The 27872-nt window shown below is 41.7% G+C and overlaps 1 protein-coding gene and 1 long non-coding RNA gene across 3 annotated transcripts in view; one reads left to right on the top strand and one right to left on the bottom strand.

Annotated features, from left to right (window-relative positions):
* The window catches only part of RAB11FIP4 (RAB11 family interacting protein 4), a 67458-nt gene that overhangs the window by 16289 nt on the left and 23297 nt on the right, over positions 1–27872 (bottom strand). Inside the window, exons 1-8 of one of the 2 annotated variants that reach the window (XM_032211375.1) lie at positions 25639–25796; positions 20784–21004; positions 12714–12902; positions 10806–10940; positions 7618–7653; positions 5853–5952; positions 5326–5429; positions 4091–4231 (exon numbers count right to left, since the gene is read on the bottom strand). In XM_032211375.1, the coding sequence (XP_032067266.1) occupies positions 4091–4231; positions 5326–5429; positions 5853–5952; positions 7618–7653; positions 10806–10940; positions 12714–12902; positions 20784–20923 (845 nt within the window). In that variant the 5' untranslated portion in view covers positions 20924–21004; positions 25639–25796. Of the gene's footprint in view, positions 1–4090; positions 4232–5325; positions 5430–5852; positions 5953–7617; positions 7654–10805; positions 10941–12713; positions 12903–20783; positions 21005–25638; positions 25797–27872 lie in introns of those variants that run through there. The other variant, XM_032211373.1, reaches the window with a different exon arrangement.
* The window catches only part of LOC116504387, an 86598-nt gene that overhangs the window by 53113 nt on the left and 5613 nt on the right, over positions 1–27872 (top strand). The gene's annotated exons all lie outside the window — the stretch shown is intronic.

Genomic DNA, 27872 nt, shown 5'->3' with positions numbered 1-27872 from the left:
TGTCTAGGGAAAAAAGCTTTTTATCTGTTCTGCTGGGATACACCTGAATTTGATTCACCAGGGGCAACATATGAAAAGCCAATGGAAAAAGGCATATCAGTTTTTGAAAGTATCCAAGTTTCTTAATAACTGAATTTCTGAAAAAATAATTTTCTCATGTTCTAAATTGCATCAAAGAATTGAATACAATACAATACAATAGCAGAGTTGGAAGGGACCTTGGAGGTCTTCTAGTCCAACCCCCTGCCTAGGCAAGAAACCCTATACCATTTCAGACAAATGGCTATCCAACATCTTTTTAAAGACTTCCAGTGTTGGGGCTTTCACAATTTCTGGAGGCAAATTGTTCCACTGATTAATTGTTCTAACTGTCAGGAAATTTCTTCTCAGTTCTAAGTTGCTTCTCTCCTTGATTAGTTTCCACCCAATGCTTCTTGTTCTACCCTCAGGTGCCTTGGAGAATAGTTTGACTCCCTCTACTTTGTGGCAACTCCTGAGATATCGGAACACTGCTATCATGTCTCCCCTAGTCCTTCTTTTCATTAAACGAGACATGCCCAGTTCCTGTAACCATTCTTCATATGTTTTAGTCTCCAGTCCCCTAATCATCTTTGTTGCTCTTCTCTGCACTCTTTCTAGAGTCTCCACATCTTTTCTACATGGTGGCAACCAAAACTGAATGCAGTATTCCAAGTGTGGCCTTACCAAGGCATTATAAAGTGGTATTAACACTTCACGTGATCTTGATTCTATCCCTCTGTTTATGCAGCCTAGAACTGTGTTGGCTTTTTTTGGCAGCTGCTGCACACTGCTGGCTCATATTTAAATGGTTGTCCACTAGGACTCCAAGATCCCTCTCACAGTTACTACTATTGAGCAAGGTACCACCTATACTGTACCTGTGCATTTCATTTTTCTTGCCTAAATGTAGAACTTTACTCTTTTCACCATTGAATTTCATTTTGTTAAATAGTGCCCAATGTTCACGTTTGTCAAGATCCTTCTGTATCTTAAGCCTGTCTTCTGGAGTGTTGATGTCATCTGCAAATTTGATGAGTTTCCCATTTATTCCCCCATCCAAATCATTGATGAAGATGTTGAAGAGTACTGGGCCTAAAACAGAGCCTTGGGGTACTCCACTGCATACTTCCCTCCATGTACATGCAGTTCCATTGAGGACTACATGTTGAGTGCGATTGGTCAGCCAGTTACGAATCCATCTGGTGGTGATGCTGTCTAACCCACATTCTACTTTATCTAGTAGTAGGTTATGGTCTACCTTATCTAATGCATTACTGAAGTCCAAATAAACTATATCGGCATTCCTCTGGTCCACTAATTTTGTCACTTTGTCAAAGAATGCAATAAGATTAGTCTGGCATGATCTGTTTTTGACAAACCCATGTTGGCTTTTGGCTATTACTTTGTTTACTTCTAGGTGTTTGCTAATTTGTTGCTTGATTATCTTTTCCAGAATTTTTCCTGGTATTGAGGTCAGGCTGATAGGTCTATAGTTTCCTGGATCTATTTTTTCCCCCTTTTTTGAAGATGGGAACCACATCAGCTCTTTTCCAGTCCTCTGGCAGTTCACCGGTGCTCCAGGATCTTTGAAAGATATAGTTCAGTGGTTCTGAGATCTCGTCTGCCAGTTCCTTCAGAACCCTGGGGTGTAATCCGTCCAGTCCTGGTGATTTGAACTTGTTAGGATAGACAGGTGCCCACTTACCATTTTCTTCCCTATTTCAACTTGTGTTCCTAATCTGATTTTTGTGGTGGTGTTTTTGATAGGTTGGACTGTTTTATCCCTTTGTGTAAAGACAGATGTAAAAAATGAGTTAAATAGTTCTGCTTTCTCTCTGTTGCTTGTCACCTTCTTGCCACTTTCTCCCAGTAATGGACCAATTGTTTCCTTAACTTTTTTCTTGTTTTTAACATGTTGGAAAAAGCTTTTTTTGTTATTTTTTACTTTTGTGGCACACCTTTCTTCATTGTGAGCCTTAGCTTTCCTCACTTCATCTTTACATGCTTGGGCTATTTGCTGATATTCTGCCTTAGTTATGTCCCCCCCCTTTCCACTTTTTATACTTATCTTTTTTGTCTTTCAATTTGTCAGAGAGTTCTTTATGCAGCCATGCTGGTTTCTTTTGGGAGCTGTTATTCTTCTTCTTCATTGGGATTGTGCTAGACTGGGCTTTTGTAATCTCATTTTTCAAAATTTCCCAAGCTTTTTGAGTTGTATTCCCCTTGAGGATTCTCATCCATTGAATTTTTCCCAAGCTCTCTCTAAGTTTATTGAAATTAGCTCTCTTAAAGTCCAAGACTCTAGTTTCACTTTGTTCTACTACTTGTGTTTGCATAATGTTGAATTCCAATATTGCATGGTTCCTGTGGCTTCAACACCTTCTATCATTTCCTCTCTGTTAGTGAGAAATAAGTCCAATATGGCTGATCCCCTTGTTCCCTTCTCTACTTTTTGGGAAACAAAGTTGTCTGCTAGGTTTGTTAGGAACCTGTTGGATCTTCCACTTGATGCAGAGTTTGTTTCCCAGTTGATGTCAGGGTAGTTAAAATCCCCCACTACTATTGTGGTGTGCTTCCTACATACCTTAGTTAACTGACTAGCAGAAAGTTCATCTACTTCCTCTGCTTGGTTGGGTGGCCTGTTGTATAGACCTATGGCAATGTCATTTCCCCCCCAACCTTTAATATTGACCCAAATGCATTCAAGATAGTTCTCATCATTGTTGTGCTCTATTTCTATAGAGAGGTAATTATTTCTTATATATAGTGCAATTCCACCTCCTCTTTTATTTGGGCTATTTCTTTTAAATAATTTAAATCCTTCTAGTTGTATGTTCCATTTGTCGGTTTCATCCCACCAAGTTTCTGTAATGGTAACAATATCGTATCTGCCCTCTTTTACTTGAATTTCTAATTCGCCCTGTTTATTCCTCATACTCTGTGCATTGGTGTATAGACATTTGAGTCCATTTTGATTGACCCTGTGTTTACTGTCTACATAACCTGTGTTATGCCTGACTGTCCCTATTTTCTTGCCACTTGTATGATTCATGCACATAGTATGGCACTCAATATTAAATGCTTGGTTTTGCTTGACAGCGGGAGTGATAATCTTACCCGCACAAACATCTGTGTTACATGCACTGATAACCCTATGAATTTTAGATTGCTGGGGACAGAAATGTTCAGTATCAATTAATTCTCCGTCCCCGCTGTTCAGTTTAAATGTTTATCCAGAAAATCTGTGAATTTAATGTCAAGTAACTCAGTCCCTGTCTTGGATGGGTGCAAACCATCTCTTTTGTAGTTTTTCATTGGACCAGCTGCAGACATCATGACTAATAAAACCAAAGCCTTCCCTTTTACACCACTCCTTTAGCCATACATTAAATTCTGCTATACACTGGCCCTTCCCTTTTTGTTCCTTATATACTGGTAAAACCTCCGAAAAGATAAGCCTACAACCTACACTACTAAGTTCATACCCCAAGCTCCGGAAATCACTCTTCTTAAGAGGGGGGTTGGGTTCTAGTTCATACTCCATTTCTCTTGCTCGGGTATACATTCCCAGCCATCCCCAGAAATATGAGTACCCAGAGGAAATGAACATTTGATGATACTCCTGTAGCAAACTGAAAAACCCAATGAAAGACTGTATAGTTTAGGATTATTTCGATGGATAGCATCAGATATAGTTTAGAATTAATAAAATGGGCAGCATCGATAGTGAGATGGGAAACATATACATATACACCGAGTCTCTCCCATTCCTCTGTAGTCATAGTTATATTTATGTTGAATTGTTTTTGAATTGATTTTATTGTATACTGCACAGAATCACCTTTGTGAAGATGAGTGGCTATGTATATTTGATAAATAGAATTATTGCCTTTGAGTATCTAGATAGGAACAGTGGGCTTTTCAGCCACTGCATGACAAAAGAGAGAAACCATGGCAAAATGCACATGTGGAACCACTCTTAATCTGAAATGGGGAGAAAAATCAAGAAGCATTCTGACCACTTCGAGACAAAGCCATTGGCAGTTTAAAAACAATAGTGGGCTGTTACCGTGTGTTTAGCAGCTCAATCTCCGTGCTCTTCTCCTTCTCATATTTGCTGTAGGCTTCTCTGTGCCTCTTGATCTCTTCTTCCAGGGTCTGCTGAGCTGAAGTCTCCTGGTCTTTCAGCAGTTCTTCTAACTCATGCACTCTGGTGTAATTGAAGCCACATAGATTTCATTCAGTTTGGTAGCAACATATCTGAATTATGTTAGCTATCCACCGGATTCAGCATTTCCTACAAAGGTGGTTTTCTTTTTATATGGCCTTCTCCAGTCTGCTGTCCCAGAGACAGTCCCTTGCTGAGCGCATTTATGATACTCCATTTATTAACATTTCTGCAAATATTGTGTCACGTCCTCCTATTCCCAAGTCTCTAAAACAACAGTCCAAAAACATTTAGTTCTATCTCTTCTGGTGACATCATTACATCACTTGAGACCTCTTGCAAGACTCTAGAAATCCCCCAGTTCTAAATTATCCCACTCCCCCAATGTAAAACACTGACCTGATATAATGTTTGACACATTAAACTACTGACTATATTTAGAAAATATCCTTCTCTTTTTTGGATGGAAAAAATAAAATAATGCTTCTTTTGTCCACCACAATTCATATTCACTTTACCAAGAGCACCTTGCTCTGTTAATCCAGAGGGCCAAAGAAAACATTATTGAAGGAGACTTTCTCACCAGTTTATAGGTAGTCCTTGATTTACAACAATTCATTTAGTGACTGCTCAAAGTTACAACGGCATTGAAAAAGTGATTTATGACTGTTTTTCATATGTATGATTGTTGCACAGCGTCACTGCGGTCACATGATCAAAATTGAGGCACTTGGCAACTGATCCATATTTATGATGTTTTCATTATCCTGGGGTCACATGATCATCTTTTGCAACCTTCTACAAGCAAAGTCAATGGGGAAGCCAGGTGCACTTAATAACCAAGTTACTAACTTCACTGCAGTGATTTACAACAACTGTGGCAAATAAGGTCTTAAAATAGGGCAAAATTCACTTAGCTGTCTCGCTTAAAAACAGAAATGTTGGGCTCAACTGCAGTTGTATGTAAACGACTACCTGTATAACATTGCCCCGTTTTCAAGCAATTCCCATTCAAGTCAGAAACTTTTTCATTTTCGAAAGCAGATGGGAAATAAGTTAAGACTGAAGCATTCTAATGAGAGCTCCCCGTTTCTGCAAACTTGCAAAAGGACGGAGTAGGTAGCAGATTAAATTACCTGTGAACTAGCTGTGTATTCTCCTGCTTCAATTTGCTCTTCAGGTCCCCATTTGTTACGGTATCATTTTCCAGCTCTGACACTTTTTTTTCTAAGTAAGTCACCTACAAAAGAAAATAGAATGTAAGCTGACTAAGCCCCTGGGAAATTGAGTAGAGGAGAATGAAGTCAGAATGGATCTTATCCATTCCTTTACTATCAAACTATCTTTCTAGACAAACTGCCTAATTCTTCCATTCTCCTGTCTTTGATCTAATTAAATCACTTATCAGTTTTCATATAAATTAAGCCTAGATTTTACAAGTACAGACTTCCCAGACTTCCTCACCAGATAATTCAATGATTCAAATATCTGCTGCTGCAGCTGCAGATCTCAGAATTTTTGTATTGATCTAGGTCAGTGCTAGCAAACCTTTTTTGGCATGGCGTGTCAAACATCTGGAAAAAGCCTTCATTCTTCCTCTTTTGTACATCAACCAATTCCTCAGTGTTGTTTTTTCTTCAGTGGGAATGAAGAAACAACTTACCTTTTCGGTGATATCATTGTCACACGAATCTATGCTGTCTCTGAATAAGTCCTCTGTGCTGCCATTACTACTGCTGAAGTTGCTGTTGTGGAAAAGCTGCCTGTAAAGACAAGAAAAGATTAAAACTCTTTGGAAAGCACCTGTTGGAAAAGGGATTTCAGAACACGGTTTCACTGGGATTTCTGTATTTGGTGGGATGGGGTAGCCTGAATGGCCTTTTCAACTCTGTAATTTGGGGGAGGGGGGAGCTTCCAGTGTTGACAAACAACATGGAGAAAATGCAAATATATCCAATGCAAATATTTAATATTAAATATTAACAGGGGTGGGCTTCAAAAATTTCAGCAATGGGTTCTCTGCCCAGTTGCTGGGTGGGTGTGGTCTAGTCAGCCTCCTGCACCACGGCAGGGTGGCTTCGCCTTCCCCAGGCTCTGGAGGTTTTCATCAAGCCTCTGGAAGGGTGAAAACTGCTTCCCTCAGCTTCTGGAGGCCCTCTGGAACTTCTGGGAGGCCCGTTTCCCCCCCTCCCTGAGCCTCCATGCAGGCCCTGAATTTACTTCACATGCAAAACAGACCACGTGGAGACTCCTGTGAGGGGCAGGGGGGAGGGGAGGGGCCAGCCAGGGGTGGGATTTGGAGGGTCTCCGAACCAGCCAGAACGTTAGCTATACGTTAGCTACAGGTTCTTCTGAACCCGGGCGAATCCATAGCAGCCCACTCCTGTATATTAATTCTAAAATGACTTTTTAAAATAAGGGCAGAGACATGAACTTTCAGAGAGTGACTGGCCCAAGGTCTCCCAGATGGCTTTCATGCTTAAGGCAAAACTTGAACTCACAGTCTCCCACTTTCTAGTCTGGTGCCTTAAGCAATAGACCCAGGATGGCAAACCTATGGCACACGTGCCACAGGTGGCACGCGGAGCCATTTGTCAGGGCACGCGAGGCGTTACCATGTCAGCTGGCCAGCGCGTGCTGGCCAGCTGAGTTCAACATTTTTAAAAGCCATTTTTCGCCCACCCAGCCCACCCACCCCCGAGGCCCTCCGGAGCTTCCCTGATGCCTCCGGAGAGCTTAAACCAGCCCTAAGAGCAAATCGGAAGTGACTTAGGAGCAGAGGAGGCTGTTTTCGCCCTCCCCAGGCTCCTATAAAGCCTCTGAAGCCTGGGGAGGGCAAAAAAAGCATGCAAAATTGGGGGGAGTGCCTCTCATACACATATGCGCACTGACGGGGGTCGCACATTGTATTATGGGTGCGGCACACCCGTGCAAGACCCCCCTGCACTCCCCCCCCTTATGGCACGTGAGCCAAAAGAGGTTCGCCATTGCTGCACTAGACCAAGCTGGCTGTTCTGAGATTACGGCTATCCTGGTGCGGCCCCATTCACTGCATTCTGCCCACTTTTGCAGTGGAAGTGAAAGAAAACCTTGGCAAATGCAAAATCAAGATAATTGAATCATATCTGTCCTGTATCTTAACTGCTTATCTATTCACTAAGGAATTTGTTTGTCCTCAAAGAGAGGATTCTTCCCCGCCCCCTTCCCCAGGCAACATCTCAAAGAACACAAAAAACTGAATGGCTTAGTTTCTGCCATTTTAGTTCTGATACAAGAGACTGAGGAAGTACCTTGAGACAGAAAAAGGTTGCCTTTACAAAAAGCGCCCTGATACAATTGAATTTAGACATTATTCAAACCATGTGGCTCTTTCTTCCCCATGCAGCTGTAAACGATTAGATTTGATAATAATCTACCATGCCTCTTACCTGCCAAAAGCTGTACTAGAGATCTTTCTGTTTGGGCTGGAATAAAAAAAAGATGGAGGAGATTTAATTGCCATAAATGTTCCCATTCCAATAATTCTGGAATATTGCTGAGTCATTAAAACATAATAAAACTACAACCTCAAAACTTCATGTTAGGCAGCAAGCTCACAGAATTTGGTGGATAGGCTCCTGAACCAGGTATGGAGGCCTGCACCACAGTTATCTGCTCATAATTAGACCCTTTTTACCTCAGGCTAAGGTAAGCCGCATTTAAAGGATTATCACTTGGCTTCCAGATCTCATGAAAGGATGAAGAAGGCCATCTAGTGATGCTTTCATAGCACATCAGAAGTGATGTGACCGACCCCTTTTTGGTTCAGTTTTTGATTTTGGAGGAGATAAAAATGGGGTGGCACCCTTGAAATCATTTAAAACCTTTTAAAATGCCCCCAAAATGCAAGGCAATCTTGGGAGTAGATCCCAATTGGCATGTTGTGTAGAGCTGCACCCTGTTCAGTTTCCCTCATTGTCCATTTTGAGAACAGGTAGCTACTGGGTAAGTTCAAGATGCAGTATAGATTGATTGTGCTGTATCTATGGGGTTTTGCCTGATCAGACCAAATGTGTATCTAATCCAGCATCCTGTGCCTTTCCAGGTTTTTCTGGAAGCTAACAAACATCACTTCACTAGTTTCCTGCCACTCTTGCTTCCCAGTTTTTGGCAGTCAAGAGTCATTATATTTTTGCTTCCGAAGAAAACATGTTGCCCTCATAACTGATCGTCATGGATGATTTTATCCTCCATGAATTTTATTCCATTTTAAAGCTATTAACATTAACATCATCGTAACATATAGCAATGACTTCGATATTTAATGTGCAAAGCAACTTTTTAAAAAATGATCAACGGAATAAAATTCATCATTGAAAGGCACTAAACAATAAGAGAGCAACTTTTTATATTTTAAATCTGTTACACATAGCTCCATGGTGATTTTAAAAAATTGAATTACTGATTTCTGAAATGGGAAATTAAAACTGCCAAAAGAGGTTTGGAATCTTTCTTTAATTCAGGGATTTTTTTTTTTATTATTGAGGTGTGCATTTTATCATTGTATTCTTCTTTTATTCTCATTATTGTTATTGTTAGCTACCTAGTTCACTGTTCTTTTGGATAGAAATATGGGTGCAAGATAAAAACTGAGGAAGAAGGGTGGTTAAGAAATATTAAATATGAATACACATATACATTAAAAACAACATTTGGAAGGTTATTATTTGATGGAACTGAGAATAATGGTGGGAATGGCATCATTATTCATAGGTTGGTGGCAAAGGAACAGTAACAGAACAATTATTAAAATAAACCTAAGTATAAAATGGAAGAAAAAGAGCGAACAATGCAGACTCTGCTCCACTATGGGGGAAAAAGTAATGTTTTTTTCTGTCAATAAATGATCAGAGTTAATTCATAAATGAGAATCTCAAATAAGCAGAATCTTCCAGGCTCAGACTGAATTCCTTATGGTAATAATTGAAATTCAGGGGAGCACAGAAACTCTGGTTGCTGTCCAATGACTGAGCATAAGATAGGTATAAAAAAGTGCAAATGGTGAAATCATATCAATAATGGCAGTCTCGTCCCAAGGCACAAAATCTTACAGTTTTCCCTAAACTTAGTCACGGACTGAAACTGGAATTTCTATGCACAAGAGAGAGAGAAAAGACAGATAAAACCTATCATTCTGTCATGTTCCTTCCTATTAACTATTTGAAAGGCTGTTACAATTACATGGATGAGGGGAAAAAGACCAATCACTCTATATTCACATAAAGCATGTGGGAGGAGGATACTGTCCTTAACAGAAATAGCAAATAGTGACTCATTTTTCAGTGCCGCAGTAAACACCAGTCTTTTTAGTGTTGTTCCAGCATTAAGTACAGTATAAAGTAACTGAGCTTCAACTTAAGTCTTTGGCAGTATTCAGTGTGGGGATAAGAAGCTGACATCTTACACCAGGGGTCAGCAACCCACGGCTCTGGAGCCACATGTGGTTCTTTTATCCTCTGTTGTGGCTCCCTGTCACCAATTGGTACCACAATTTTGAGAGGAGCTTCTGGGGGTTTGGGGGGGGGGGAGGAAGAGCAGAGCGCATCATGAGGAGACTCTATGGCAAGGTGTGGGTTTTCTGGTCAGCTCCACAATTGATAAGAGCCAAGGTGGCGCAGTGGTTAAATGCAGCACTGCAGGCTACTGCTAGATCAGCAGGTCAGCGGTTCAAATCTCACCGGCTCAGGGTTGACTCAGCCTTCCATCCTTCCGAGGTGGGTAAAATGAGGACCCAGATTGTTGGGGGCAATATGCTGACTCTCTGTAAACCGCTTAGAGAGGCCTGAAAGGCCTATGAAGCGGTATATAAGTCTACTGCTATTGCTATTGATAAGGCTTTTGGTTAGGACAGGTAGAGGAAAAAATATGCTGTGCTAGGAGGGGACTCTATGGTGAGGAAATGGGACTTTCAGTTGGCTTCAGAATTGAATAGGGGACTTCTGGTTAAGACCTTTGTGGCTCTTTGGACTGTTTAAGGTTGCCAACCCCTGCCTTACACAAACACAGTAGCTGAGAACACACATGTATGTAGCCATTGATACACATATATGTACTGTAGACTACATATATTCAGAAACCCCAAAGCTTGAATCAAATCAATAAGGCCAACTTTTGATTGGCTAGATATACTGGTTTATTTCTCAAAACTGTTGAGGCACTAGTGCTTTACTCAGTGATAAAAAAGTATCCTTTCAAAAGAGCCCATCCTTTTAACAGCAAGAAATAGATTTTGCTTACTAAATTATAAAGTGAATAACCAACTTCTACTGAGTGTCTCTCAAAAGGGCCTTAAAACTGAGATCTCACTGCGATGTAAAGCATTCAGTGAAAAGGCTTGACTCTACAATGTCTACTTAGAAGCAAGGACAATTAGATTTAATGAGACTAACTATCATGAAAGTGTGTGTAGTCCTGTAACAATAAAATAATCTGTTAACTACCATCATTGTAAAAGGGCATCTTACCCTGGCAAAGATTGTTTCACTAAACAAACAAACAAACCAGAGATAGCTGTATATATTCATTCCTAAAATTCTTTTCAGCAGATTCTCAGTGAAGTTTCATTGGGTTTACTCACCTGTTGGCTTTTAGGTTTTTCAGTCTGGCTTCCAGATCATTAAGGAGGTTGATTTTCTTGCAGCACTGGGTGCAGTAGACATCTAAGAGCTCACTGTTATAGATATGCCTCATTTTCCGTGGGGTCTGACCAGCACTGTTGGTAGAAAGACAGCGAGCTACTAAATTAGATCCTACAGGCATTATGGGGTCAAGCTAAGTTCTGGTTGTTTTTGTTCTATTTTCACATGAAACTCTGTATATTGCTCCTTACAGCCATAAATAGAGAAGTTGCTTTTTAAAATCCCATTATTCAAAGATTTACAGGCATTTCCTTACTCTCAGAATGCTCCTGAGGTCTATGCTACATATTCTATATACATTCCCTTAATCCAAAGGGAAGACTTGCAACCAAAATATCTCTCTTCAAGCATATAGTGATTATCAATTAAACTTTTATTATTTATATCAGTTTTTTTAAGTGCACTTCAGAATTAATAGTGGTGATATTCCTTTAAGGAAGATTATCCAGGTAGCCAGCCTCTGGGAACAACCCACTTCCTTCACTACATCAATTCTCTCTCAGGAGGAAAAAATGGGAAGAAAAATATTGTGAAAACTAAACTGTCCTCCATACGGGAGGAGGAAGAATGGCTTTGACTTGCCACTATTTTTCTCAATGTCAGTTCTGCTCACAGGCATGAGTAGAGCTTTCTAGATCAGTCTTTCTCAATCTTGGCCACTTCAAGACATGTGGACTTCTGGGAGTTGAAACTCACTGTGTCACGTGATGTTTCATGTTTTTCCCATCTGTGGAGCTTGGGTGGACGTGGCCTGTGTGTGATACATCCCATCCACAGACCATCAGTTTGATACCCCTGTTCTACATCCTCAGACAAACCCTTCAGCTGCCCACCTCCCCCAGCCCTTAATAATGAGAGAGATCTGGTGTTGAGCACTTTCCTCACCCAGCACCAATTGAAGACAGCTGGAGTAAAGGGGTAGGGGGAGTTATAGTTGCATCTTTTGTCTCTGGGAAGCCTAGGAGTCTCATATCCTTGCAGGCTCTGAGGTAGCTAATTCCTGCTTTTGACTACCCATACATTGTTAATCCAATTTATCTGGTGAACCTGAGGAAAAAAATACTGTACAAATTTCCACATAAGCAATAACAATTTCCAATACTTTAACAAGACTAAAGATTCCATACTGAATTATCTTGCTATTCAGACTTTCCATTAGTGTCTTTCATTAAAAATCATACATATGAAAGTATTTTCCATGCCAACCTGCAATATTATTATTGTTCTTGTTGTTGTTGTGTTGTTAGTAGTAGTATCTATATATATATATAAATGACTTTATGTGTCTGTGTATGTTCCAACATAACTCTGGAACGCCTCAAGCAATTTCAACCAAACTTGGTACAGAGATTACTTACTCTCTGGAAACAAGTACTGTGGTGGTAAGACACCCCTAACATCCCTTAGAGGGGTGTTCTGTTAAGATATAGCCTGTTGTGCCTTCAAATTCCTACCGTACTGCCGTAAAATGGCTTCTACTGTACAGCAGAGTGAAGTTGCCATGGTAATGGCTTCACAGTACTCCACAAGGGGGCTCCCTCTGGTAAGGTGGGAAAATCCAACTTTAGAAATAATCCTGTATTAGACAGGATTACAATAAATAAATACCCGGACAATGCCTGGTTATTAGATAGTTATTAAAATTAGATAAGACACAACATTTCCAATTCACTGTCTTGGAATTTGAACAAGACAATTGCAATGTTTCTGCCAAAAGAAGGAAGAGGAAAAAGGTGGAGTTAGTATTCATGAACAGCAAAGCAACTGATAAAGTTGTGGTTATCTTCCTACGTCCTTTCTCCACCTCCAACCTAAAGTGAGGCATAGCATCTATTAAAGTAGCCAACCTGGAAGAAACAGATGAGCCAAGGTCAGAATACGCATGTGTCCTGCTTTCATCATCAAGACAAGGACTGCTGGGAGTGAAGTCTACATCATCTCCTTCTCCATAGTCTTCAAACTGTTCTTCATTACTGATCAGAGATGCAGTGGAATAGGTGGAAAGATCAGAAGATGCAGGATTCAGCAGATTTGATCTTGGAGGAAAAAGAAAGAAAACATCATGACACAATCCTAACATTAAGCTTTCTACCTTCAAAACACAAAATGTTTCCAAAAATCAGAGGACATCACTTTGAGAAGATGGGCTCAAACTGGCAGAGAAATGTTAAAACAGCAAGCTAAAACACAAGACAATCCGGTTCTTGAATTCCAAAAGAAGGAAACACATAAAACTCATTCCTCCTCCTTATTTTTTGGGTCACTTGTCTAATGCAGAGTGACATTGCTATAAACAATTTTTATACCATAAATATATAGTCTCTTCTTGGTGTCTTTATAGACACATCTAAGTAATTTGCTTGGCAATAATACAGTAGTAGTTTGCTATGGACTAAATGTTTAAACTCATCTAAGAACTCTGTATAATTACAAATACTGCACACGTTCCTAATATATACAGCATTGTGATTCATATACACATAATTATGAGTTCCTGGAACTTGCTGAAATGTATTCTTCCCTGCCAATCTCGCCTTCTTCTTCCCACAAATGCTTCACATTTTCCTTAGCAGTTGTCTCCATCTTCATGGGGAAGCTCACATCATTCTTAATAGAAGGAGTTCTATACTGGGGTAGGCAGCCTTTGGTGTGTTTGTGTGTGTGTGATTCACTGGCTCAAAATGAACAGGTCAGCAAATGCACAAATGCCAGGATACAAATATACTAGATAGACATACATAACAACCTATTCACACAAAGATGCCACAGCAATTTTTCCTGTCAGAGGAAGGAGAAAATAGACTCTTAATATGTAATCCCCTTTAGACCAATTCAGCTTTTGATCCTAACAAACCTAAGTGCATCCAGCTATCAAATACTACTAGGTTCTTTTAAATGAAAGAGAAATGCAAGGAAAGATTAATAGAATACATATTTACATAAGGTAGAAGACTCCACAGTTTGCACATTGAACTAGGTCAGTGATGATTAACCTTTTTCTCCTTGCGTGCCGTCATCGCGTGTGCGCAATAGCACACACACATGTGCCCACATCCATAATGCAATGTGCCCCCCATGCATGCATGTGACTCCCTCCCCCATGCATGCGCATGACACTCCCCTGCGCCCCGCTTTGGGCTAGCAGGCCTCCCTGAACCTCCTGGGATCAAAAATGGGGCATGGGGATTTCTGTACTGTCTCATGCTTCCCCCCAACCCCGCCATAACCCCCCACCCCGCACATGCACGCATGATCCCCCGCCCCCACTCATACATGTGCATCTTCGCATTCGTGGCAGGGACCCAAAAATCAGCTGGCCAGCAGGAGGTATGCGTGCATCCGCGGTGGAGCTGAGTTTTGCCCTCCCCAGCCCTCAGGAGCACTTTGCAAGCCTCCCAAACCCTCTGCACGTCCATTTTTGCAAAGGGGGCAGGGTTTCAGGAAGCCAAAAATGCTGTATTCAGTGTATGGCACACCCAGATTTTCACCCCCTTTTTTGAGGGAAAAAGGTGCGTCTTATACTCCGAAAAATACGTAAGTTCTGCAATAGGCTCTGATCCTTTATAAAGGATCAGACTTCAAGATCACCATTATCTTTGCTTAAGAAAAGCCCACATCAGTTTGCAGCACTATATGTGAAATTAATGATAATATAACTACACTATTATAATAAAAACTATATACTATAAAAACAAATATATAAACTAAGCTATGTGGTGAAGACAAAAGGAAAAGAAAAAAGGTAGAAACCCTATAACTTCCTTGATGGAAAAAAAATCTCTAGAAAATAGGAAAGTAAAAAAGAATTATAAGCAATTAAGCAAATTAAAAGTTCTCTAAAATCCCTACATTGTCGCTAATGTTTGGGTGCATATGTGTATACCCTCATTTAATGAATATATCTATTTATGGCTATCTGACTATTAAATTAAATACTTGCCTTTGTCTTTTCTCCAAAATTTTGACTCTATTTTAAACACATTTTGAATTGTATTGTCTTGTTCATCTCTTCTAGATAAAGCCAATTCAAATGCTGAAAAAAGGCAACATTCAAAGTACCAGGGAACAAGCATCCTTCCATTTAGTACATAATCACTTTTGGGGCAAGAGTCTAAACCTGTATATATTTAATGTTCTTCACAGATGGAAAGATTCCAGATTTGGAGAATGTAACAAAATCTTGACATATTTAACCTTTAACTGCTTTTAAGAACCTAGTTCACTATAACAATCATGTCCAACCAATAAGGAACATCAAGCAGATCTTTCTCATAGTCTACTTCCTTATGTTACTTTAGACCAGGGGTGTCAAACTCAGGACCCAGGGGCCAGATCCTGTCCAGGGGGTACTTAGAGCTGGTCCACAGTGCCACCCTGGAAACAGCGAAGGACTGGTCCACGGTGCGCATGCGGCCCTCCCGAGCTCTATTTTCGCCAGCAGAGTGCTTGCATGAGGCTGTGACAGCCCAAAACAGAGTTCAGGAGCCTGTTTTCACTGACAGAGCGGTTGAGCCACCACAGGTGCCCCCGACAGAAGTAATATCGAGCTGGCCATGCCCACCCTGTCCACACCCACCCTGTCCCTCTGAGGTCAAACACAACCCTGATGTGCCCCTCAATGAAATCAAGTTTGATACCCCTGCTTTAGACATAAATCATTTCCAAACCAGAAAAGAGGTTTAGCGATGGCAGCAGAGCAAACACACACAGAACCTACAACAAGGAAGATGTACAACAGTGACTATCTAGATGGAGGTTGTCCAGGCTAAGTGGCTTTGCATGAGTAGTAATCTAGGAGCTGCCACTTTAGAAACATTTTAAGCAGTGATGGGAAATAAAGAGTGATGGGAAACTGTCTCCTTCAGCTTTGATCTGATGCAGTTCAAAGCTTTCCAAATTGCTTCAATGAGATGAACTCAGTGGCCTTTCTGATTCAGTGAACCGAATCAGGTCACCTCCACAATCAAAGCAGATTTCAGTTGCTTTGCACTAACTTATGGTGCATATCAATACAGCTTTTGGATACTTACACAAAGGGTCTTTTGCTATCATGTCAACACAACCAGGAGTGTTAGGCAACTACCGTGTTTCCCCTAAAACAAGTCCCACCCTGAAAAGAAGCCCTATCATGTTTTTGAACGCATGCGCTCCAATTAAGCCCTACACCCAAAATTAGCCCTAATTAAGACCCCGTCCATCCCGGGGTGCAGGTAGTAGGGAGAGATAAAAATAAAGCTAGGGTGGGGATGGTGGAGCTGCCCTACTTACCAGGCCTCACACACCACGACACCTGCCTATATTCTCCTTTGGCCACTTCTTCTGCAGCCCACTTCTTTTGCGGCCGCTTGCCACTGCTCGCACGTGTCCCCCCTGGCCTCTGTTTTGCCGCCAGAGCCTTCCGGAAAGCCCTTTGCAGCCAATAACAGAGCTCCAGAGCTCGTGTCAATCCAGACCTCATTTCTTGGTTGCAGAGGGCTTTCTGGAAGGCCTCTGATGGCGAAGTGGAAGCCAGAGAGCACCATGCATGTCAATCTGGAGCCTGTTTGTCAGCTGCAGAGGGCTTTCTGGAAGGCTCCATTGGCAAAACAGATGCTGGGAGTGACAGATACAAGTGTGGCAAGCGCCTGCAGAAGTGGGCCGGCAGCATGCTCCTGCTGGGCGGGGCTATCGGTGCTGCAGCGGCGAGGTGAGTCAATAATTAGACCCACTCAAAAAGAAGCCCTAGCCATTTTTTTTCAGGGGTCAAAAGAAAATAAGACTGGGTGTTCTTTTCGGGGAAACACGGTAGGACCAATATTAGTAACATTATTTTGTACATTCTGGTATAGAAGTACCAGTGCAATCACATGTTATACACTTGTGTATAGTACAAGAATTATTGGTCAACTCAATTCCTGGACCTATTATTTTGCTGTCATGGAACCAGTTTGGTCTAGTAGTTAAGAGTGGTGCAGAGAAGAAAGAATATTTAGCGTGCCAGGCTCGAAACCAGGAGTTCTAATTATGTCTTAGGATGAAAGCCAGAGGAGTGAGCTTTGGGTCAGTCACTCAATAATCTCGCATTAAGAATAAGTCACAGATCATACGCTTTCACTTTGTTCTGCAAGGCCTCTATGAACATTAGGCCTTAAAGCAGCTGAAAAAACCCCAAACCACAGAGCTCCCTGTACAAAATCCAGTATACGATTCTTTTTTGTATTTATAGGTTAGGTTATAGGTTTATTACATTTATATGCCGCCCTATTCCCCGGAGGGACTCAGGGCGGCTAACAAACCCAAGGGAGGGAGTAATACAAAATAAAAAGCAACCAACAAACAAGATACAGAGAGGGATTAAAAACAATCAACAGTCACCCAATTCGAGCGGGGAAGGGAACTCGTCAACCCCAGGCCTGTCGGAACAGCCAGGTTTTAACGGCTTTACGGAAAGCCTGGAGGGTGGTGAGGGTCCGGATCTCCGTGGGGAGCTCGTTCCAAAGGGCCAAAACAGCCATAGAGAAGGCCCTCCTCCGGGTGGTCGACAACCGGCATTGGCTGGCAGATGGAATTCGGAGGAGGTCAAGTCTGTGGGATCTGATGGGTCTTTGGGAGGTAATTGGCAGGCGGTCTCTCAAGTACCCAGGTCCAATACCATGAAGGGCTTTATAAGTGATGACTAGCACCTTGAAGCGTATCCGGAGACAAATAGGCAGCCAGTGCAGCTCGTGGAGGATAGGTGTAACGTGGGTGTACCGGGGTGCACCCACAATCGCTTGCGCGGCTGCATTCTGGACAAGCTGAAGTCTCCGAATGCTCTTCAAGGGCTGCCCCATGTAGAGCGCATTGCAGTAGTCCAGTCTTGAGGTCACAAGGGCATGAGTGACTGTTGCGAGAGCCTCCTGGTTCAGGTAGGGACGCAATTGGTGCACCAGGCGAACCTGGGCAAATGCCCCCCTGGTCACAGCCGACAGATGATGTTCTAAAGTCAGCTGTGGGTCCAGGAGGACTCCCAAATTGCGAACCCTGTCTGAGGGGCGTAAAATTTCACACACACCCCCAAGCCTGAGAGATGGAATACACGGCCAATTTTTGGGAGGGAAACACACCAGCCACTCAGTCTTGTCAGGATTGAGTACAAGCTTGTTTACCCCCATCCAGATCCTAACAGCCTCCAGGCACTGACACATCACGTCAACTGCTTCACTGAGTTGGCACGGGGCAGACAGATACAACTGTATATCGTCCGCATACTGATGGTATTTTATCCTGTGCCGCCGAATGATCTCACCCAACGGCTTCATGTAGATGTTAAACAGGAGGGGGCACAGGACCGAACCCTGTGGGACCCCATATTTCAGGGGCCTAGGGGTCGACCTCTGCCCTCCAACCAACACCGACTGTGACCTGTCCAAGAGGTAGGAGGAGAACCACCAAAGAACGGTGCCTCCCACCCCCACCTCCCGCAACCGTCGCAGGAGGATACCATGGTCGATGGTATTGAAGGCCGCTGAGAGATCAAGAAGCACTAGGACGGAGGCATGACCCCCGTCCCTAACTCTCCAGAGATCATCGGTCAGTGCGACCAAAGCAGTTTCCGTGCTGTAGCCAGGCCTGAATCCAGACTGGAAGGAATCTAGATAATCGGTTTCATCCAAGGACTGTTGGAGCTGGGAGGCCACCACTTTCTTGACAACCTTCCCAACAAAGGGGAGGTTGGAGACTGGATGATAAGTTATTTAGAATGGCTGGATCCAAAGATGGCTTCTTCAGGAGGGGCCTCACCACCGCTGCCTTTAACAGAGGGGGAAAGAAACCCTCCCAAAGGGAGGCGGTAACTATCGCCTGGATCCAGCCCCGTGTCACCTCCTTGCTGTTCGCGACAAGCCAGGAGGGGCACGGATCCAGCGCACATGTGGAGGCACTCACAGCTCCCATGGCCTTGTCCACTTCCTCAGGAGTAACAAGTTGAAAATCAATCCAGAGATGTCGCTCAAGACCCTCCCCCGGTACCGCGGCTGGCTCTGCGCAATTGGAGTCCAGGTCTGTCCGAAGCCGAGCAACTTTATCCGCAAGGAATTGGATGAATTCCTCAGCTCTACCTCGCAAAGGATTGCCCGTATCCCTCCCATTCAGGAGGGAGCGGGTTATCCTGAACAAGGCGGCTGGGCGCGACTCAGCGGATGCAATCAGAGTGGCAATATAAGTGTTCTTAGAGGTCCGAATTGCCAGAAGGTAAGCTCTGATGCAGGCTTTTAACAGTGCTCGGTCTGACTTGGATTTACTGGACCTCCAGCGGCGCTCTAGGCGTCTGTTTTGGTGTTTCATCTCCCGGAGATCCTCAGTAAACCAAGGAGCCCTCCTGGATCCACTGCTGCGGATCGGCCGTAAAGGCGCAATCCGGTTGAGAGCCTCCGACGCTGCTGAGTTCCAAGCAGCAACCAAGGTCTCCGCTGGACTGTGGACGAGAGTATCAGGTACAACACCAAGCGCCGTCTGAAAGCCCTGAGGGTTCATAAGGCGCCTGGGGTGGAACCACCTAATCGGTTCCTCCTCCCTACAGTGGGGGATTGGCCTCCGAAAGTCAAGCCTTAGTAGGAAGTGGTCCGACCATGACAGGGGCAAGATCTCACTACCCCTCAAACCAAGATCACAACTCCACTGCTCCGAGAGAAATACGAGGTCGAGCGTGTGACCCGCTAAGTGAGTCGAGCCCCGAATTACTTGGGTCAAGCCCATGGCTGTCATGGAAGCCATGAACTCCTGCGCTCCATCAGAGTGCTCGCCGAGGGAAGGCAAATTGAAGTCCCCCAGCACCATAAGCCTGGGGAACTCAACTGCTAGCTTGGCTACTGACTCGAGAAGCACGTGTAGAAGCGAGTATTTGATTTCTTAACTGAGAAGACTCTAGAGCACAGGTGTCAAACTCGCCGAGTCACGTTGCCATCATATGATGTATGGTGCCATTTTTTCAAGGAGCTGGGGTGGGTGTGGCCTGCACGTGACACATCTGGCCATGGGCTGTCAGTTTGACATCCCTGCCCTAGAGCAATGTTTCTCAACCTTGGCAACTTTAAGATGGACTTCAACTCCCGAATTCCCAAGCCGCTAATGGGGAAATCACAGAATATTGTAGGATTTAAATTAGAATGAAGTAGGTGAGGGAAAAGTTGTTCAAGATTTCCATTTAAGCTGCCTTAAGCTTGAAATCCACCATCTTAAAGTTGGTATGGTTGAGAAACACTGCTCTAGAGGGATAGATTTTTCAAGAAATCGGTAGAAGCAGCAACCATCATCATGTTTGCCAGGGGCACTGGGTCAGGAAGACACTAGCAAGGGAGTTGTGGGTAGCTGAAGGACTGTAGGCATCTGAAAAGCAGGAACTTATATCACAGTGCTCCTGCCAATCTGCAGCCTCTATCTATACTACTATGTTGTGCTTCCAATTACCTAGTCACTATTGGTTCTGTCCTCCATGTTATCTAGCAGAGCTGCTTCTATATTTATCTCTGTTTCTCTGTTACATCACAGATGGAACACTATCCACAAATTATTTGAACTAGTCCTTTGACAACTCCTACAAAGGCTTTCATTCCTTATTTAAGAACGAAGGCCAAGGAGAACAATCCTCTCAAGTGTAATGCAAAAAGTTAGCAAAAATCCAAGAGTGGAAGTTAGCAAATTGATGTGTCCCGTCTGTCTGTCTCTGTCTCTCTGTCTCTCTGTCTCTCTCTCTCTCTCTCTCCTGCCCCCTTTATATATGCTGTAACTAAAAGACATTTTCATCAGCTGTGCTGCCATTGGTAGCCAACAATGTGGAAGCGATGCATCCATCAATACCTATTATGGGAAATGACCTGGCCTACAGCTGAAGGCTTTTTAGAAGTATTTTTTAAAAAAAACAAAAAACCAATAGCTTTTCCAATGGTATTTGTACTCACTTATTTCCAGGCAGGAAGAGGCCATTCAACACATCATCCTTCTCAACCTTGCACACAACAGACGCTTCTGAACTGTGGTTGCTTTCAATGGCACTGTCCATATCAGACTCATGGTGGACTTCCTGCTGGGCCAGGGTCATGGTGTCTTCATCTGGAAAGAGATCTGATTCGCTGAAGCCACTTTCACGGTCCCCGTAGTTACTCTCTGGAGTTTCAGTGCCCTAGGAAAGGAAAATAAACAAGAAGGGAAGAGTCAGCAAGCGTGTGGGATTGCTCAAGGACTGAGCACTTAGTAATAGTGACAGGGATAGATGTTATTTTTTGCAACCCTCTGGTTTCTTACACCTTGTAAATCCAGGATTACACCAGAAGGGTCAATTCCCAAGTTCTTCAGAAAGGCAAGATTACTCTACAAACCTCACAGGTCACTTCAAGTCTTGTGTCAAAGAAAGAGCCTAGAGGTTTGATTTTAAATCCATTACTTGTAAAACTTGCCCAGCAGAACTGCCAATTCTCCAGTTTGTTCTTCATCTTTTAAAAGCTTTACAGAGCTCTCTATCAGGATGAAAAGTATGCCTCCCACCCCCCTCATTCAATCCCATGTAGGTATAGCACTCTTTTCTCTTGGTTTTTTTTTTTTAATGCAAGTGGGTTTGACCAGCAAGATAGGTTCAGAGGTGGTATTCAACCAGTTCAGATTAGTGTGGGTGAATCAGTAGTGGCAACCTGTGGGCAGGTCTGCCCATCCGCCCAGGCTCTATGTTGTCCTCTTTAGCCATATTGTCAAAGCCATGTACATGTGCACAAGCTGTGCGTGCGACCAAAGCACATGTGCGGCGGGTGCTTGTGCTCGCAAAGCGAGTGTGCGCAATGAGAACCAGTGGTAAACGTCTATGAAACCCACCTCTAGATAGGTTTACTGAGCTTTGCATAGACTTAAGAAAACAATCATGTTTCAAAACTGTTGACATTTCCCTTTTTTAGACAGTAAAATATTTTAAGGGTTACAATAGGTGCTTCTGTCCCTCAAAACCCAACAAATCTTCCCAAAATGGATCTATGGGGACTTTCCTTTTTTATTTACTTTTCTATTCAGAAAGGGAGTGAAGAAAAGATATGCAGTGACAGCATTTCCCCCCTTCTTCATTAGTCAGTTAGGTGTCATCAAGTCAGGTTCTGCTTTGGGTAGAAGGCTGTAAAGCCTTTAAACCTTCTTAACGCAAACTCCCACTGGAGCTTATCAGGATTATTTCTGTGTAAACTAAATAGGACTGAACTGTTCAGCTGTTTTTTTCTCACTTCTGATATTGGAAGTATGCACTAAAAAAGGATTCTGCCAACCTGACATTTTCAGATATTAGGCTACGTTATTCCCACAGTACGCCAAATATGTACTCAGATATAATTAATGAAGCTATAGTCCTTGTTCAGTGATCACATTTGGGACCAACAACTCAGTTGTTAAGCGAAGCAGCCACTGAGTGTAATCCTGGCTGTGCTTACAATATTACTTCAGCTTTGCTTTTCATGTCTGCAAAAGTCGTAAATGTGGGGATTGATTGCAAAGTTACTTTTCATCACTATCATAAATGCAAATAATCGCTATTCAAGGCAGTCACTAAACAAGGACTATCTGTAAGTATAGTCAGTGTGCGTATTTGTGTCTATATAAATCTACATCGATCTAATCTTACTACTAAAAGTTTTTCATTTCAGATTTTACATGCTTCAGAATGCACTTAAGTCCTAGTGGATTTCCCACACAATTTAAACGTGATAAAATGAGCATCGCTTGTACTTAAGTTTCAAAACATACTGTAACAAACTGCTTGGCAGCAAGTTCTTATCTGCCCATTTCCCGGGCAGACTATCAACAAAACCATTAATACGAGGTTACATCTAAAACATTAAAATAGGCAAAATTGGTTTGAAGGAATAAACACATTTTTATTCAGGTTCAAATGTATGCCAAAGATTAGAAAGAAATACTGCCAATCCTAGACGTTGATAGAATTATAAGAAAAAATATCAAGCTCTTAGGGGAGGGGGGATTGTGTGAACAAAGCAATAAAAAAAGAAACACACAAGAACATAAGAATAGCCTAGCTGGATCATACCAAAAGGCCATCTTAGTTTTTCACAGTGGCCAACCAGATGCTTCTGAGGTACTTCTACCCAAAAAGACATACCAAGTGCAGTACAGTTTTTAAAGGGAAATATATTTCATGTAAAATAATAATCAGAAGCAATTTTGTTTATAAATATAGGTAATCTCCAGTTGGGTACAATGCGAGGGAATCTGGAAGTTAATACCGTTTTTACCTATTGTTTTTGCTATCTATTTTTCATTGTTCTTTTTTTATAAGATGCACATTTGTTTGCTTATTTGCTTTATCATATTTAAGGACTGCCCCTCTCCCTCACAGAGGAACTCTGGGTGGTATAGATTTTATTTTAGGTAATGATAAAATAGTGGTGATACCCATACAAATATTAATGTTTAGAGTTTTGTATTGTTTTTCAATGTATAAAGATGAGGAATGTAGTTTTATATATTCAATTTAATTATTTAATCAACAAAATAAGGAAATAATTTTTAAAATTTATGATAATTGTATACTTATTTATGACATTTTGTTTTCCTTCCCTTATGCCCTTATTCATTTTCTTCTTTTTTTCTTACATGCAGTTACTTTATTCCTTAAATGTTAAGGAATCTCCATTAAAATAAAAGGACTTGCAGACATACTTATCTCCTCCAATTTTCCCTCTGTAACTAGTATTGGAGGCAACCTAGTGGTAATATAGAATTTTCAAGACTTAACAGCCCTTAACAGAACTGGCCTCCATAAATTTCTCCAGTCCTGGATTGAATCATCCAATAAAGTAGCCAGTGGCAATGAATCCCACATGTTAATTATATGCTCTGAGAAGGATGTTGTTGTTTTTTTGTCAAATCAACATTGGATTATTTTCCTCCTAGTAATCAAGGAAGAAGATGATCCTTAAATATAATTTACTCAAGAACCTTTTGTGAGAAATTTTGATAGAGCCCTAACTTGCTTAGAAGAAACAGAAGATAACAAAAGAACTTTTAACAAAGATTGGGAGGTGGATATCATGAATCAGGCTAAGACCCATGAGAGAAAAGGGTAATTACGACTGAACCATTAGAAATGGAAGTGTCATAAAAGAGGATAAGTAAATGGATTTTACTTATAAGTGGATAAGTCAAGATAAGTAGACTTCAGTTCTCAGAATTCCCCAAATAATATGCTAGCTAGTATACGGAAAATTGAAGTTCACATCTCTTCAAGTTGTCAAGGTTGAGAAACACAGAACTAGAATTAATAATGAAATGGCCTGATTGTCCTTAAACAGCAAAATTTTAGGGTTATTAAAGAAGATGGAAGAACTCCAAAATTTGCTATCCAAGAGAATGGATATTAAATCAGCAATTGCATTTAGTATCTAATAGCATAAAATGATACAATACACATCTGGGCGTGTAGAATCCTAGCTTAATGTCAATGGTTCTTATCTGTAGTGAAAACCAAGTTGCATTTTTTTTGGGGGGGGGGGTTACTGGAAACTCAACAAAATTTCAGATCAAGTGTGGGATGCTGTAAAGATAAGAATTCTATATGTGGAGACTGAACACTTTGGGGGGGGGGAAGGAAACCCTGTAATAATCAGAATTGTGAAAGAAAGATAGGAGGAAGATGACAAGCAACAAGATGGATTGATACAGTTACTGTGGTGATGAAAGCACCATTGAAAGACCTGTAAAACCAGGTTAGTGACAGATTGATTTGGAAAAAAATATGTAATTGCTACACCAAATTGATTATACATAATCAATCAAGCGATTAAAGAGAGAGTTTGTATGCATATACCCTGTTTCCCCCAAAATAAGACCTCCACGGATAATAAGCCCAATCGGGCTTTTGAGTGCATGTGGTAAAATAAGCCCTCCCTGAAAATACTACAACACAGCAACAGCCATGAGGTGACCACACTCGTTGCCTCCTGGATCTCAAAAATAATGTATTTATTTGTTAAATTTCTAGGCCGCCCAATCCCGGTGGACTCCGGGCGGCCTAGTAAGACTTCCCCGAAAATAAGGCCAAGCGCTTATTTCGTGGGGGCAAAAGAAAATAAGACCCTGTCTTATTTTCGGGGAAACACAGTAGGAAAAGATAACACAAACGTTCTGATTCTTGATTATTGTTTGTTGTCAAGAGAGGAAGAATAAAGTCAAAGGATCCTAGCCCTGGGCCCAGACTGGAAAAGGATCACAGCCATTTTGGTTTTTGAGAAATGCTGCGTAAAGCTGTAAGAAATTAAAAAACATAAACTAAACTTTTAAAAAATGTAGGACATCATAATGTAGACTCAGTCCAATTGGTTACTGGACAGGCAAACCCAGTCTGGCTGCTGTCTCCACGATCATAGGACAATTATACACACACCTCAGTATTCTCCTAATTGATTTTTCAAACTTGGCAATATTAAGATGTGTGGACTTCAACTCCAAGAATTCCCCAGTCAGCAATGAGGAAGTTCAGGGAATTATGGGGAACTGGGAGATTCTAGGAGCTGAAGTCTGCACATTTTGACATTGCCAAGTTTGAAAAATATTGTAGATGATTATATACTGGTCTCTCATAAATGATATTTTTTAATACTCAATACCTTGCCTCTTTTATTCACTTCAAGATAAAAAATAATGCAAAATGTTGCAAATCTCCACTAAGGACACATTAATATTCAGGTAGTTTTCAAGTTATGACTGTAATGGAGCCTGCCATCATGGTCATAACTTGTGACAGTCATACAATATCATGGGACTAACCTGCTTTTACAATCTTCATTGCAGTGGTCATTACGTGAATGCAACAATTGTAAAGCAGCTGCTGTGGTCGTTAAATAAATGTCCTGGTCATTAAGCAAGCCAACAGCTTCTAGTTTAGCTGAAAACCAAAAATAAATGCCAGTTTTGACAAAACCATCGAAAAATACATCATGTGACCGGAGGATGGGGCAAATGGCTGTAAATGCAGCCCAGTTGCTAAGCATCCAAAGTTGGTGACCAAAGTACAGTTACACAACTATACACTGTACAGTTACACAATCCCCAACCAAATCACAAGTATCCTCTCCTCAGGTAGGTCTGTCAGAAATTTGGGTGGATCCTAAATCAAGGATTACTGGCTTTCAACTCCAGATACTAGAATAGACAGAAGACAAACAAATCCACTTTATTACTCTACATCTTTTCAGCGGTATCCTGAAATCTCTTTGCTTTCATAGAGGAAATATGTGGGGCAGAGGGCAAAAAACTGAGACACATCAGTTTCTGGTGCCAGAGACAGAAAAGCCAAAACAGGAGTGATCTGGAATCCGGAAATAGGTCAGGACCCATGACAATGTTTGCATTTGCCCTACCTGTTGTTTTAATGGGGGAGGGAGAGGAGGAGACTGTTGCCATTCAAAGCAGTTATTGGATCAAGTTTCTTTGAATAAACTAAAGGAAGCTCAAACGGGGGGAGGGGGAATAATCTTACATGGCATTGAAAAGAAAAAAACCGGGTGGCTTATATTCAGGTTAAATAGGTCATTTAGTGTTTATAGAGTGCAGTAGCACTACCACAGGGGACATGGTGGCTCAGCGGCTAAGAATCTGAGCTTGTCAATAAAAAAGGTCGGCAGTTCGGTGGTTCGAATCCCTAGTGCCGCATAAGGGGTCAGCTCCCGCTAGTTGTCCCAGCTTCTGCCAACCTAGCTGTTCGAAAGCATGTAAAAATGCAAATAGAAAAATAGGGACCAACTTTGGTGGGAAGGTAATAGCGATCCATGCACCTTTGGCATTGAGTCATGCCATCCACATGACCACGGAGAAATCTTTGGACAGTGCTGGCTTTTCGGCTTTGAAACGGAGATGAGCACTGCCCCCTAGAGTCGGGAACGACTAGCACATATGTGTGAGGGGTACCTTTACCTTTATAGAAGTACTACCCTGTTTCCCTAAAAATAAGACCTCCCTGGATAATAAGCCCAATTGGGCTTTTGAGCATATGTGCTAAAATAAACCCTTCCCCGAAAATAAGACCTCTCCAAAAATATTGCATCACAGCAGCAGCCATGAGGTGACCACACTTGCCACCTCTGCACTTAAAAAATAATAAGACCTCCCCAGAAATAAGGCCAAGTGCTTATTTCGGGGTTCAAAAGAAAATAAGACACTGTCTTATTTTCGGGAAAACATGTTACTATAGAATATTGTTCTAAACAAGGGAATAGAAAGTATAGCTAGTCAAATGTGTGTGCTTTTTTTGTTTTAATCAGTACATTTCTTTTACAAGGGTCATGCAGGATCCTCAGTTTAACACACAACTATCCTGAGCTTTGACAAATGCACAGTGATGTGTCCATTATTAAACTCTGCATGGATCTCGGAGCCTTCTGATATTTTCTTAGAACAACTCCACACTTTGATAACATATTAACATTGTGTGACATGCAACTGCAACTTACCATTCCAAAATTCTCATTCCTCCCCACCCACACCCCGCCAGTTTTTGTGGATTTCCAATTCATCTTTTTTCCAATACAATTTCCCTATATATATATATATATATTTCAGCTGCTTGTTCTGCATAGTTTATCAGGAGAAAAATATATCTGTCATAGCACATTGCTGCTCATTCTCACTCACATAATAAGCTGCATCTTTGCTGGCTTAGACTATGTTGCTATTTTCATTTAACCAGAGTCAATAATTCCTTGACTGTTGCACTGAAAATACAATCATTTTTTAATCAGAATAGTGTATTCAGCATACCGCAAATTACTGATGTTACTTCCTCCAATTTTAAACACTCATATTTTTTCTAATCTAACCAATCTATAGAGAATAAGGTAGATGACCTTGACAAACACAGGTGAGATCCATCACCAAAGCAATAAGGGGGGGGAGGACATATCTCAGTTTGTTAGTCAGAGAAGACTGCCCCCAGACTCCTTCTGGCTTTTTTGCACCATAGATTAATACGGCTGTCCTCCTACATTAATACAATAAAACAATGA

The sequence above is a fragment of the Thamnophis elegans genome, chromosome 2 (assembly GCF_009769535.1).
Source record: "Thamnophis elegans isolate rThaEle1 chromosome 2, rThaEle1.pri, whole genome shotgun sequence".
In the NCBI taxonomy this organism is placed as follows: Eukaryota; Metazoa; Chordata; class Lepidosauria; order Squamata; family Colubridae; genus Thamnophis; species Thamnophis elegans.
The sequence above is the reverse complement of the archived record's forward strand: the minus strand, read 5'-3'. Positions and strand labels throughout refer to the sequence as shown.